Source organism: Bubalus bubalis, chromosome 5 (genome assembly GCF_019923935.1).
Source record: "Bubalus bubalis isolate 160015118507 breed Murrah chromosome 5, NDDB_SH_1, whole genome shotgun sequence".
In the NCBI taxonomy this organism is placed as follows: domain Eukaryota; kingdom Metazoa; phylum Chordata; class Mammalia; order Artiodactyla; family Bovidae; genus Bubalus; species Bubalus bubalis.
Window position 1 is genome coordinate 122,481,423 of NC_059161.1, and position 14,142 is coordinate 122,495,564.

At 46.0% G+C, this 14,142-nt stretch overlaps 1 protein-coding gene across 1 annotated transcript; it reads left to right on the forward strand.

Annotated features, from left to right (window-relative positions):
• The first annotated feature begins 10,710 nt into the window (after nucleotides 1–10,710).
• Nucleotides 10,711–14,051, forward strand: POLR2G (RNA polymerase II subunit G). The gene is made up of 8 exons (XM_006064524.3): nucleotides 10,711–10,862; nucleotides 10,995–11,104; nucleotides 12,321–12,480; nucleotides 13,007–13,057; nucleotides 13,164–13,229; nucleotides 13,333–13,404; nucleotides 13,596–13,629; nucleotides 13,835–14,051. The coding sequence occupies exons 1-8, from the start codon at nucleotides 10,851–10,853 to the stop codon at nucleotides 13,846–13,848; spliced, it is 519 nt and encodes a 172-aa protein (XP_006064586.1). The 5' UTR covers nucleotides 10,711–10,850; the 3' UTR covers nucleotides 13,849–14,051.
• Nucleotides 14,052–14,142: the final 91 nt, after the last annotated feature.

Here is a 14,142-nt window from a genome sequence, read left to right on the forward strand (position 1 = left end):
ATGGGATTTTCCAGGCAAGAGTACTGGAGTGGGTTGCCATTGCCTTCTCCCTTTAGGACAATATAGAGCAGTTAAAAGTCTCTTGATCTCTCTGAAATGCTTACTAGGTTCTCCTGTTGCCGTTTTAAACTATCTTTCTTTCCACATTGCATTGCAGCGTGAGCTTGTTAAGTCAAATAAGCATACTTAGAATCCGTGTAGATATTTACTTGCTGCCTTTTGCTTAACTCTAGAGCTCCGGTCAGCTAGCTGAGCACTCATTCCCTAGGGGAGAGATTTTGCTTCTAAAACCTGTTCAGTCGTCACCATGACGTAACTTGCTTTATGCTTCCCATCCCAACAAAAGAACTGCCATCTGTAAATATTTCCATGTCAGGATTGTCTAATGGGGTATCCATCAGATCTTCCCGAGCTGCATAGTTTAAAGTTAGAAATTAGGAACAATCATGATCACGTGTTTCATCTTCCTTCTCAGGAAGCAAAGTGGCAGGATTTAAATTTCCACCAACTTTAAGCTTAGTTATTGTCCTTCTAACAACAATGACTGGTATTTAAGAAGCCTACTATCTATCATCCAAATATTAATCTTAAGAGTTTAAGATTCCACTCCTATAGGCTGCTGGTGAGGCCCTCTGACTTGTGTCAAAACTCCCAAGGCCATACCTTTTCTTTCAGTGACAAACAAATTAAATTCTGACCCTGTGGGTAAGCTCAAAGCGGGAGCTTGCAGGAGAGCAGTCTGAAGAGCCTTAAAAGCCTTTGAGAATCTGGAGACCAAACCAGTTAGTTGGTTTTGGAATGCAAATACAGCAGTAGCCTGTGATTACTAAAAATCCTCTCAATTGTCTTAAAGTCATAGGTAGGGGATGATTTAGTATAGGTTTAATTCTCTCAGGGCCTATGGCCCTAGTCCCTTCTGATATGATTAGGCCCAGATATTTAACAGATTGTTGACAAAGCTGTGCCTTTTCCCTTGAAGCCTTATAAGCACAGCCTGTTAGAAAGTTTAAGAAATCTTCTGAGGCTTGTGAGCAAGCTTCCTCTGTTTCAGCACAGAGCAGAATATCATCTACATATTGTAGCACCACTCAGAGCTATTAAAGTTTTGTAGATCCTGTGACAAACTTTGCCCAAATAGGCGGGGGCTGTCGTGAAATCCCTGGGGCAAATCTGTCCAGGTTAACTGAGAAGCTGGCTGCATAGGGTCTTCAAAGGCAAAAAAAAAAAAAAAAAAAAAAAAAAAGACTTTCCTCTGCCAAAGGCACAGAATAGGAGGCATCTTTTAAATAAATTACTGAGAAATATTTGGCTCGTTCAGGAATTTCAGACAATAGAGTATAAGGATTAGGCACCAGGGGTGTAAAGGAACTACAACCTCATTTATTATTCATAAATCTTGAACTAGTCTCCATTTATCATTTGATTTCTTTATATCCCAAATAGAAGTGTTGCATGGACTGTTAGAGAATAACTAGCCCCCGCTCCTTTAAATTCTCAATGATGGGTTTTAACCCTTCCTTAACCTCAGGTTTCAGTGGATACTGCTTTTTATGTAGAAATAAATGTGGGTCTTTGAGCTTGACAACTACAGGAAAGCATTTTGTGCTTGACCCATAGATTTTCCATCAGCCCACACTATAGGATTTACATTTTGTTCAATTAATGGGAGAGAAAGGGAGGGCTCCATATTCTTGAAAACAGAGGCATGGACCTTGCTCAGTATATCCCTCCCCAAAAAGGGTGAGGAAGACTCTGGCAAGATCAGAAACTTGTGTGAAAATAGCACAGAGTCCCAGTTGCAGCTTAAAGACAACTGAAATAATACTGTTTTGCTAGTCCAGACAGTCCCATTATGGAAGCGGGTAGGGAAGAAAGTGGGCCAGGGGCTTCAGTAAGCAGTATCCAAAAGGAAATCTAGGGATTAGCCCCCCACAGTTATTAATACCCGGGTTTCCTCAGGTGTAATTAGGACGGGAGTTTGTGTGGGGACCCCTGGGCACCTGCAGTCCTGATTGTCTTGAGAGTCCAACCCCTGAAACCTATGCCTCTGGGGGCAGTCTCTCCTCTAGTGTGGTCCCTTGCAGACTGGACATGGAGCCGGGGGCGGCTTAGATCCCTAAGGGCAATCCCCCTTGAAGTGCCCTCCTTTCCACAGTAATAGCAAGCCCATCCCTTTGCACCTGGGTCCCTCTGGGCATTTTTCTCAGGCTGTTTACGAATGGTTCTGACAGCCACTACAATGGCTTCCACCTGTTCCTTTGTCTTTCTCTGCCTTTCTTTCTTTCCCTCATATTCCCTGCTGTAATAGGCTGTCTGAGCCAGTTGTAACAGATTATTTGAAGACTGCTTTGGTCCATATGCCTGTTTTAATAGCTTACAGCGGGTATCTGGAGTGGACTGAGTGAGAAATCTATCTTTTAAGATCACTGTTCCTTCTTCACTTTTGGGATCAATCTCAATGAATCTGCGAAGGGCTTCTCTCAGTCTATCTAGGAATTTACCAGGAGCTCCCCTCTCTTCCTGTTCTATGTTTGCCAATTTGGCAGAGTTTAAAATCTTAGCACCCGCTTGCCTGAGTCCTTCAAGAACACATCTGACAAAATGACTCTGATCCCATCTTCCTTCCGTGTTATAGTCCCAATCTAATTCTGTAATTCAGACTGCCTGATTCCCAGTGGGGAGGGTGGCTATCTCTTCCTCCCTCTTCCCTACTGATTCATTACCAAGCCATTCATCTCCATAGGCAACCGCTTTCCCCAAAACTCAAGTTTTCAAGTCAGCACTTGGTGTTTGTCCCAGGATATACATCACATCTTTCCAAGTAAGGTCATAAAGCAGAGTAACACCTTTAAAAGTTCTAATATATTTTTCTGGGTCCTCTAAGTAGTCTCCCAGATCCTCCTTGGTTCTTTGTATTTCTTGATAAGAAAACGGCATATTAACTCTCATAGACTGATTATTTCTCCTGGTGGGTGCTTCATGAAGAGGCAACAGCTTGTGTGGCTGTTTCTTAGCCTCTCTGGCTGCTCTGTGCATATGATCCCAGGGATAGATTGGATAAACCTGATTTTCTTTATCTCTTTGTCTCCTGTCCTCTATCTCATCCTGTATTTCACCCTTAGTTTTTGTTGTCTGAGCTTCTCTTACTTTGATTGGCTGAGTTTCTATTGAAACCAGAGTAGTCTGAGGTCGTACTGAGATGGGTTGTTTGGACCTCAACTTGGGCAGTTTGAATCTCAGTTTAGGTTTTTACCGAGACCAAGGCAACCCTTCCTGTGGGTGTTCTCTGACTTTCAGTTTGCTCAGGTTGGAGCCCCTGTACAGAGGCAAAGTAGGAGGACAAGAAGGGGCTGAAGGTTTCACACACAAATCTATACCCTTAGGACATAAGTCTGGCATGTCTCACAGAGAGAAAAAGAGCAACACATATGCTACTTCTACCCATTTCCCTTGTTTTCTACAGAACCGGTCTAATTGTAAAACAGTATTATAATTAAGAGACGCTCCAACCAGCCACTGTTCACCGTCCTCCAATGGATACCATGGCCATGCAGTATCACATAGGAAGATCAGGCATGTATTTGTTAAGCTCTGGGGATCACATCTATCCCAGTTTTTCAGGATACAGTTCAAAGGAGTGAGGCTGGAATTGTTAGCTCCAATCTGTAAGAGAGAAAAAAGTGACAAGCACCATCTTTCTACCAGAGGCATCCCTTCCTGCTCTAGATGGGGGTGTAGACAGACTTTTCACCAAAGCTTTCCTTCCCTGGCACCATACTCGCTCCTCCCGGCTCTACCACCGAGGCAGGGTAGAGATGCACCAGGGGTAGACCTGATGGCATCCCAGACTAGTGTCCAGTTCCTCACCATTAGAACCTTGTTTGCCTCTTATGCCACCTGGGGTGCAATCGGAGTAACCTTCTGGAATGCCTCCCAAGCTAAGACCACTGAGGGAAACATTCATCACCTGAGTGCCTGTGCACGACCCTCAGTATATTCCTGACCACAATAAGACTGGTACAAACATAAAACCGGTATGTTCCTGCCGAGTGTCACCACACCAGTATCAGTTCAGTTCAGTCGCTCAGTCGTATTTGATATAAGCGATAGCAAAAGAGATGGTGAAGGGCTGGCCAGTGAGGAAAAAGTGATTTTTGTCCTCGAGTTATTAGGGCCAGTCCTTCCAGTTCATTCCCACAATTACACAGAAAGAATATCTAAAGAGTTGGGACAAAAGCCACTGGAGAGCCTCCTCTGGTCCACTAAGAGCTAGTGTTACCAAAGGAAGAAGCTGTACTTCTATCTGAGTAACCTTTAACCTGAGAGATGCTCTTGGAGCTAGAGCTCCATCTAGCTTCCGAACTTTCGACTCCTAGTGAGGTTAGGTGCTTCCTGACTATCAATCTAAGTTTGGGACCTAAGTAACAGTACACAGTAACAGCATAGATCACAAGTCCCTTGAAAGTCTATGCTCTGACAGATTAGGTTAGTAGTTCTAATTCCCAAGAAGTTATGAAATGGTCAAAGAGACCAAAAAGTCTGACCGAGAAAGGAGAGTTCAGTCTATCTGCTTTGCCCATTTCTCGCCCATCCCCAAAGGAGATATTGTGTGCCTCTTGGCATTGGCAGGTCTGTAGAAAACCCGATAGGGTTTCTGCCATAAGCCCTATAAGGTCACCGCGGAACCACAGAGCAGGGCTCCTCACTTGCTTTGCACAGGGTATGTCATTCATTCACACAAACACACCATAGAGTTAGTAAAGTACAGCAGAAAACGTTTTTGCTAGGAGAACAAAGAACTAGAACTCCAAGCATCTTTACCTTGTCCTGAAGAATCCTGGATGAGCCCCCAAGATGAAACTTGGTTCATGTTGCTGAACCATGAAAGACACGGGGATTCTTGGCCTTCAGAGGAGAAGAATTCAATCTGGGGCCAGAGACAAGGCTTGATCACTCAAAGTTTTTGAGTAACAAAGTTTTATTAAAGTATAAAAGAGATAGTGAAAGCTTCTGACATAGACATCAGAAGAGGGCAGAAAGAGTGGTCCCTGCTAGTCTTTAGCCAGGTGTTATATAGTTCCTAGCAGTCTAATTAGAGAAAGGAAATGTCTCAAAACTCTGAGAATGGCACCAGGCCCCTCATCCACATCATGCATTTTGAGATAACATTGGCACAAGGGGAGTTGTCCCGGGCCATAAAATGATTGACATGAATCTTGAAGAAAGGCAGGTTTCCAAGCAAATACAGTCTCATGAACATAGCTTAAGAGAACTTTTGCATGAGTAAAACACACTGGTTTGTTAAGTCAGTTTTGAGTCTTATGCAGGACTGACTTGAAGATAATTCAGTTCAGTTCAGTCACTCAGTCATGTCCGACTCTTTGCAACCCCATGGATTGCAGCACTCCAGGCTTCCCTATCCATCACCAACTCCTGGAGCTTACTCAAGGTCATGTACATTGAGTTGGTAATGCCATCCAACCATCTCATCCTCTGTCGTCCCCTTCTTCTCCCACCTTCAATCTTGCCCAGCATCAGGGGCTTTTCAAATGAGTCAGTTCTTCCCAACAGGGGGCCAAAGTATTGGAGTTTCAGCTTCAGCAACAGTCCTTCCAATGAATATTCAGGACTGATTTCCTTTAGGATGGACTGGTTGGATCACCTTGCTGTCCAAGGGACTCTCAAGAGTCTTCTCCAATACTACAGTTCAAAAGCATCAATTCTTTGGCGCTCAGCTTTCTCTATGGTCCAACTTTCACATCCATACATGACTACTGGAAAAAACATAGCCTTGACTAGACGGACCTTTGTTGGCAAAGTAATGTCTCTGCTTTTTAGTATTCTGTCTAGGTTGGTCATAACTTTTCTTCCAAGTTGAAGACTCTTGAAGACGGAGTCTAGGGTAAATACATAGTCTAGGGTAAATACATGGTTCATTAACATAGCTTAAGACAAACATTTCCATAAGAAAACCACATTGGTTAGCTCAAGGTTGGGGAAAAGTTAAGTTCAGGTGGAGCCGGGTGTCCTCATGGCATCACAGAATTTTAAGAGAAACCTTTTTACATTTATATAGAGAAGGGAAAAAAATCTTAACACTTGTAGTTTGTTTCCTCCTGCCATTTTAGAGAGAGAGAAAAAATGTCTGACATTTGCAGCCTATTTCCTCCGTTTGGAGACCCCTGGCCTTCCTGCCTGTTACCCTCTCTACTGAGGAGCCTAGAACCAGGGTGAGCTGCAGCTGGGCTGGATGGTCCTCGCTCAGAGATTGCCCTCCAGGGGCTGGACCTGCTGCTTGTGTATATAGCTTTGGGAGACATCAGGTGGCAGACATCATCGCAAAGGCTTGTCTCTACTATGTAGGTTGGCAAGACCTATTCTTGCACCAGCTTTTGTTCTCTAAGGTGGCCTTAACAAGACCTTCCCTCCCACATGCTCCTATTACAGTTTGACACTGATGCTCCTTGCTGTAAGATCTCTCACCTTGAGTCTGGGCAGTGTGATGCTGTGTGATGTCACCTCAGAGAGATGTGATGCTATGTGATTTACAAAGTTAAGTCATAAGAAGAGATAGATCTGCCTGGTTCTCTTGGGGTACTTGGACTTAGAACTCAGCCACCATTCTGTGAAGAACCAGGCCACATGAAGAGGGTACCTGTAAGTGTTTCAGCCACAGCCACTACCAGGCTCCTAGCTAACAGCAAGCTTTAACTTGCCAGCCATGTGACTGAGCGTCCATCTTGGAAGTGGATCCTCCAGTCCCCAACTGAACTGCCCCAGCTGAGGTTGCCTGGAACAGGAGTATGCCTTCCCCACTGAGTGTTGCTCAAATTGTAGATTTATGAGAAAAATAAATTACTGTGGTTGTTTTAAGCCACTAAGCTTTTGAGTTGTTTGTTGTGCACCAAAAGCTAAATGAAACAATCTGTCAGCAGACTTTCTTTGTATTCCGAATGTCAATACAGGTGATTGTTCTCCACTGCTGTTTCCTTTCTGTTCTAGCTTGTCTCTGAATTCTAAAGCTTTGGATGCAAAGATATGAGGGCTAGAGGAGAATTTATATGGCCATGCAAAGCCTAAGGAGCTTGAAGAGATAATAATAGATTCAATACAAGAATGAGGTTCAGTCCACCCATATTTGTTAAACTCCATTATTTGCCAAGCACACTGTTAAGGCTTCCCTGGTTGCTCGGCTGGTAAAGAATCCGCCAGCAAAGGAGGAGACCTGGGTTCAATCCCTGGGTTGGGAAGATCCCCTGGAGAAGGGAATGGCTACCCACTCCAGTAGTCTGGCCTGGAGAATTCCATGGACTGTATAGTTCATGGGGTCACAAAGAGTTGGACACGACTGAGCGATTTTCACTTTGATTATTTGCCAAGCACACTGTTAGGTGCTAGAGATTCACTTACTGATGCAAATGCATCCCAAGCACCTGTTGTGTGCCAGGGGCTCTTCTAGGCTTCAGAGATATAGAGGAACACAAGAGCAAGAATCCCTGCCCATCTTGAGGGGAAACAGGCAGTATATACATGTATAAATTAATAAGATGATGTCAGGGCTTCCCGGTGGTCCAGTGGTTAAGAATCTGCCTTGCAATCAAGGGACACTGGTTCGATCCCTAGTCCAGGAAGATCCCACATACCTTGGGCCAACTGAACCTGTGTGCCACAACCACTGAGCCCACATGTTCTAGAGCCTTTGCTTTGCCACAAGAGAAGCCACTGCAATGAGAAGCCTGCACGCTGCAATGAAGAGTAGCCCCGCTTGTTGCAACTAGAGAAAGCCTGCATGCAGCAACAAAGACTAAGCACAGCCAAAGGAAAAAAGATGCCAAATAGAGCCAACTTCTGTGACGAAAATAAAACAAAGCAATACAATAGAGGAGTGTGACTGTGGTTTGTCTACTTAAGTCAGGGTAGTCATGGAAGGCCTCTTGGAAGTGGTGACACTGAGCTTACACCTGAAAAATGAGAAGAAGCTCCCACATCCCCATCAGGTGAAAATCAGAGCCAACAACATTTTAGGCAGAGGAAACAAGTTCTCCTGAGGTGGGAGAGGAGGCCAGTGTGGCCAGAGTGGAGAAAGCAAAAGGAAGAGAGGCAGAAAATAGAGTCGACTAAATCTGGCCCCTGTCTGGTAATCAGAGTGATGGTTTTATTCTGGTGCCTTGGGAAACCATTGGGTTCTAAGCAGGGGATTGATATGATTTGACTTAAGTTTTGAAAATATCACTCTTGGCAAATAAGCACATGAAAAGATGTTCAACGTCCTTAGTCATTAGGCAACTGAAAATTACAACCACAATTACAACCAGTTATTAGGGTAGCAAACAAATAAACAAACAAACTGTGCTGACAATACCAAGTGCTGGTGAGGATGTCAGAGCAACTGAAACTCTTATACCTGTAATTGCATGTACAGTTATATATAACATTTACACCACACAGGCACAATAGGTATAAATAACCTGAAGAGCATTTATAACAGTAAACTATATTAAACAGGAGGTGAGAGTTTTAAGACTCTGACTCTAATTACAATGTGTGTGTTTTTTTCTCCCATACTTCCAAGCAAATCACAAACACCAGATGAGTGTCCTACAATTTAACTCAATTCTGACACCATCAGCACGAAGATAACACAGGTTTCCACATGTTAAGAGCTCAGCCCTACAAGACTGCCCTCTCCTTCCAATGGCCATTGTAGGTTGGGCTGTCACCTGTGCTTCTGACTGGGAAAAGGGCGTGGAGCTCCCATACTCCGTCCGAACTCACTACTCTTCCCAGTTCTCCGGGTCTTCACCAACCCTAGACTCTCTGAACCACATCCACTTGGTTTTATGGAGATTTTCATTACACTGGCAGGGTTGATTAATTCATTAGCCAGGTCAGCACTTGGTTGTATCTCCTGGCTTAGGTGCTTTCCAAAATTCACTTCACTGATATAAACTCAGGTGTGGTTGAAAGAGGTTTGTTATGAATATCAAGATATCTTTATCATTTTATCATTTAGGCAATTCCAAGGGTTTTAGGAGTTCTGTGACAGAAATGGGGAAGAACCAAGTATATATGTGTTGGTGTTTTTATTGTAAATATCACAGTTACTTTTGTCTTGTTTCAAACTTTTTTTTATGAACAATTTCAAACACAGAAAAGTAGAAGGAAGAAAGTGTAAGAAACCACCATTATCCATCATCTGTCTTCAACGATTATTAATATATTGCTACAGAGAAGGCAATGGCACCCCACTCCAGTACTCTTGCTTGGAAAATCCCATGGACGGAGGAGCCTGTTAGGCTGCAATCCATGGGGTCGCTAAGAGTCGGACACGACTAAGCGACTTCACTTTCACTTTTCACTTTCATGCAGTTGGAGAAGGAAATGGCAACCCACTCCAGTGTTCTTGCCTGGAGAATCCCAGGGACTGGGGAGCCTGATGGGCTGCCGTCTATGGGGTCGCACAGAGTCGGACACGACTGAAGTGACTTAGCATAGCATAGCATAGCATAGCAAACTTGTTTCATCTACGTCTTTGCCTTCTTTAGTATAATTCATTTAATTGTAAGTTAAGACAACTAAATTTTTCATAACGGCTGTGTTTAACGACTGGCTTGCAAAGTGCCTGAAATATTAACAGTTGGCTTTTGTAAGGGTCTCCAGCACACCACACCATTGCTCTTGTGGGGAGGCTGGTTTCAAAAGAGGGAAGGAGGGAGTTGAGGCTGTTGAGGCCCTGCCCTTTGATCTGCTGTCTGCTTCCTTGTGCTGTCTCAGGTGGAGGGGATCCCCATGGAGTCTGAGCAGCTGACCAATGACCTCAGTCGTTCTAGGAAATGGGCAGCATCAATGGAAACCGGTGTGTGACAGCGCTAATGAAATCAGGCTTTCTTGCTCACAATATACTAAAACTTGCTCAGGCAACAGGCGGGTTTGTTCAAGACCACAGGGACTGTCGGGGCTTTAGAACCAGCAGCCCTTGCTGAGCCTTTGTCATAGGGGCGAGTCTCATGGTGTTTCTGTCTTTCTTCGCATGGCCCTTTTATCAGTCTGAGACTCAGCAGCCCACAGACTACAGGCTCATTCTCGTGCTGAGTTTAATAAAGGGACTATCTGCAAAAGTAGGGGTAGAGTTGAAGGAACAGGCAAGGCTTGCTTACCAGTTCTACAGGCCCTTGTGTGTAAGGGGGCGAGGGAGGGTGGTTAGAGGAGAGCAGTGACTTGAGGCTCTTTTCACACCGGGAGGGGGCGCTGCCTTCTGGGCTCTGACTAGGCCGGTTTCAACTCCAAACTACTAGAGCCCGGTAATAAATGCCTGAATATGCAAGAGCCTTGGAGTCAGGCATGTTGAATTTGAATCCCGACCCTGAGTGACCTCACCCTTCTGAGCCTGGGGTCTTATTTGTAAATGAAAGTAATAACAAAGCCTGTCGGGTAGGGTTGCTGTATAGATTAATTGAGATAAGGATAGCTTCTTACTATGCTTATGATGTGAAAGCAGTCTTCAACTCTTTGCAGAATAAATAGACTCTACTAAAGCGCTTTATTTATGCGATCTCTCATTAATTAATTCCTTTTAAAGGTATTTGCTAAGCATCTAATCTATGCGAGATACTGTTAATGCTCAAGGGAGCTGGGCGCTATGACTGCTGTACGGAGGGGAGGAGCCTCATGGGTTTCCCCGCCCACTACAGCGAAGCCCAATGGGACCCCGCGGAGGCTGTGAGTCCCGCCCACTTTTCGGGGCAGGCCCGGAAACGGGGTTGGAGAAGTTGCTGTATTTCCGGTCGGTGAGTAGGCTCTGCTGCTCGTGAAGCCGTAGACCCGGCTCCTGTTCAGCCTCCTCCGGGAAGATGTTTTACCACGTGAGCAGGGCACGGGGTGGCGGCGAGGGCAGGGTCAAGAGGAGGAGCGAAGCAGAAGGCCGGGACTAGGGGCGGCTTCTCGCCTCATATTCCTCCCGCTCCTTGCCCGAATCCATTCCATTTCCCCCACAGATCTCCCTGGAGCACGAGATTCTTCTGCACCCGCGATACTTCGGCCCTAACCTGCTCAACACGGTGAAACAAAAGCTCTTCACCGAGGTGGAGGGGACCTGCACCGGCAAGTGAGTGTCGCACCCTCCCTGCCGCTTAAGCACTGCGCACACGGCTTTCTGTGCCTGCACCCCCTTCCCAGCGCCTACACACCGTGAAAGCTTCTGCTACCTACCCTGGCAAGCCCTCTCACCCTCCCAGGCAGTTAGCTGCTTCCTGCTTTGGGTTCCTACTGTGCTCTCTGGGAAGCTCCATAACAGAACTTCCTTTGTTCAGCCAACATTTGTCATTAACTCAGCAAACATTTCTGAAGCTCCAGCTGTGTGCCAGGGCCCTGTAGTGGGCCCTGGGAACAATGCAGTGAAAAAGACAAAATGAGGTCAGCCCTTGTGGAGGTGGTTTTTCTTTATCCCTCATACCCGGAGACCTGGCATGGTACATCTTGGGCCTCACTAAAAGTTTGTTGAATGAATGGGCAGGATAAGGCAGATTGAGAGTTAGCGGGAGGAAGGTAGAGGACTGAGACTTGACCGTTTCTGGGCTCTGCACTGAGGAGCACCGCATATGGTCAAGTAAATGAGGGGGGAGGAGCAGGGCTATAGAGTACTCAGGTATCCAGCATCAGAGTAAACTGAGGTGTTCTTTGAACATACAGATTCCTGAGCCTTATCTCATCCCTACAGCATCAAGACTGGGGACCAGCCCAGGAACAGGCGTTTTAATAAGTTTCTCCCAGGTGATTCTGAGACATCACCAAGATTGAGATTAAGGACTGCAGCTCTTTTAGACACTGTGAAATTATGAGAGCAGCGTTTGGCATTATAGCTGCTGCTGATTGTCCTGTCTTCTCTCTTGATCATTAAGCTCTCCTGGGGCCAGGGAGCCAACGACTCCCACTTTATGCTCCCCCTTTACCTCCAGGGTCAGTGACTCTTGCAGTAGATGCTTTTTTGTATTTTTTTTCCTGGCTGCGCTGGGTCTTCGTTGCTGCACGGGCTTTCTGTAGTTGCAGCAAGCGGGGCTCAGTTGCCGTGTGTGGGCTTCTCATTGTGGTAGCTTCTCTTGTTGAGGCACACGGGCTCTAGGGCTTGGGCTTAGTAGTTGTAGCACACTGGCTTAGCTGTTCTGTGGCGTGTGGAATCTTCCCGGACCAGGGATTGAACTTGCGTCCCCTGAATTGGCAGGGGACTTCTTAACCATTGGACCACCAGGGAAGCCCTGCCGTGGCAGATGGTTTCAGAGGCTCTTCCACACACAGTGCCTTTCAGTTTCTCTGCCTCCTTGCAGGTATGGCTTTGTAATTGCCGTCACTACCATCGACAATATCGGTGCTGGTGTGATCCAGCCAGGCCGAGGCTTTGTCCTTTATCCAGTTAAGTACAAGGCCATTGTTTTCCGGCCCTTTAAAGGGGAGGTCGTGGATGCGGTGGTCACTCAGGTCAACAAGGTAAGACCATCCACAGGGGAGGTAGTGGGAAGGTCCCTCTCTTAGAAGATCTGGGATGGGTCCCACTTTGGTCAAATTCTTTTGGTCAAATCACTTCTCTATGCTTCAAGTTTCCTCACCTGTCAAATAGTATGGTAATCTTGCCCTGCCTCACTCAGGGGCATGTAAGTCAATAGTGAGTCAAAACAGTAGTAGCCTATATTGTGGGCCAGGTGGTGTGCAAAGCCTCTGAATGACTCTAAAATGAGTGCTTTTATCTCCATGCTGAAGCTTGGAGAAGTTGAGTCTGCTGGCCACAGTCATGTGTCCAACAAGTGTTCAAAGCCCAGAATGACAAGTTCTAGGTCTCAGCTGTTTACCACTACACTCCCTTAGCTTAAAATGAAAGCTTGGAAAAACAAACACACAACAAACTTCACAGTGGTTTAAAAACATGAAGAATATTGTTAGGAACCAGATAAAGATGGGAGGCTTAGGAGACTTTGGGGGACAAAAGAAAAAGCAAGGTCTCTCTTTTCCCTTCTAGGTTGGACTCTTCACAGAAATTGGGCCCATGTCCTGCTTCATCTCTCGACACGTAAGTCTAGGCATGCTGGGTGGGTCTAAGGAGGAGACCTGTACTCATGAGAATCTACTGAAGCATCCTTTTCAAGTGCTCTTACCCAGTTTGACCTTCCTTTCAGTCCATCCCATCAGAGATGGAATTTGATCCTAACTCCAACCCACCGTGTTACAAAACGATGGATGAGGTGAGTGGGCAGAAGAAGTTGGTGAGAAGACCAAGGGAATGAGCCACTCCGAGGGAGGGTATTGGCCTGGGGGTTTCTGAATGTACTGTTCCCTCCTCCCCAGGACATTGTGATTCAGCAGGACGATGAGATCCGCTTGAAGATTGTGGGGACCCGTGTGGACAAGAATGACATTGTGAGTCTCCTGACTGCTTCCCTGCTCATACCAGGCCGAGCTGTTGCATTCTTCCTACTCAGAGTTCCTGGGGATTTTGTGCTCTTCTGCCAGGAAGAAGAGATGGGTGGGCAGAAGCCCTGGGGCTGAGGGTTAGAGGAGAGCTCTCTGCTTGCTTTGGCTTCATTTCCATTTCCCCTTTCCTCCTGCAGTTTGCTATCGGCTCCCTGATGGATGATTACCTCGGTGAGTGCCAGGGTTGTTGTCTGGAGGAGGGGTGTGTGGGCACAGGAGGTGAATAGGGAATTTAATGCCTGAGCCACTGATGAAAGAAACTCTCATGTTGTCTGCTTGGAAGACCAAGGACACTTGCCCCCTGGAATGAGAAGGGCATGGTTAGGGCTGTGCCAAGCTCTGGGTTTAACCACTGTGCTTTTTCTGTTCTCGGCAGGGCTTGTGAGCTGAGCACCAGGACCTACCTTGTTTGGTTCCTATCTAGGAGGTGTGACTGTCACACTCCCATGTTGTCCAGAGGCCCAGTCTGGCTGCTGTCGGGGAGGCAAGGAGGGTTCCTTGCCCTCAGAAGACACCTGGCTCTTCCTGTGGCTTAGCAGCTAATCTCAGATTTTTGACTGTGTGTTCTAACCATAAAAGGTCCTTGATTTTCATGGAAGTGTCATCTCCTTTCTTTGGTAAGAACAACTCATTTTGTAAAAAGGCTGGAGGGCTGGTGGCTTGCTAGCTCCTCTTTTCTAGGCC

Bases quoted from the DNA above. Each gene is read 5' to 3' on its own strand.
- POLR2G (XM_006064524.3), top strand. The intron at 11,105-12,320 runs GTGAGTGTCGCA...GCCTCCTTGCAG, and splicing joins GAGGGGACCTGCACCGGCAA to GTATGGCTTTGTAATTGCCG. The intron at 13,058-13,163 runs GTAAGTCTAGGC...CCTTCCTTTCAG, and splicing joins CCTGCTTCATCTCTCGACAC to TCCATCCCATCAGAGATGGA.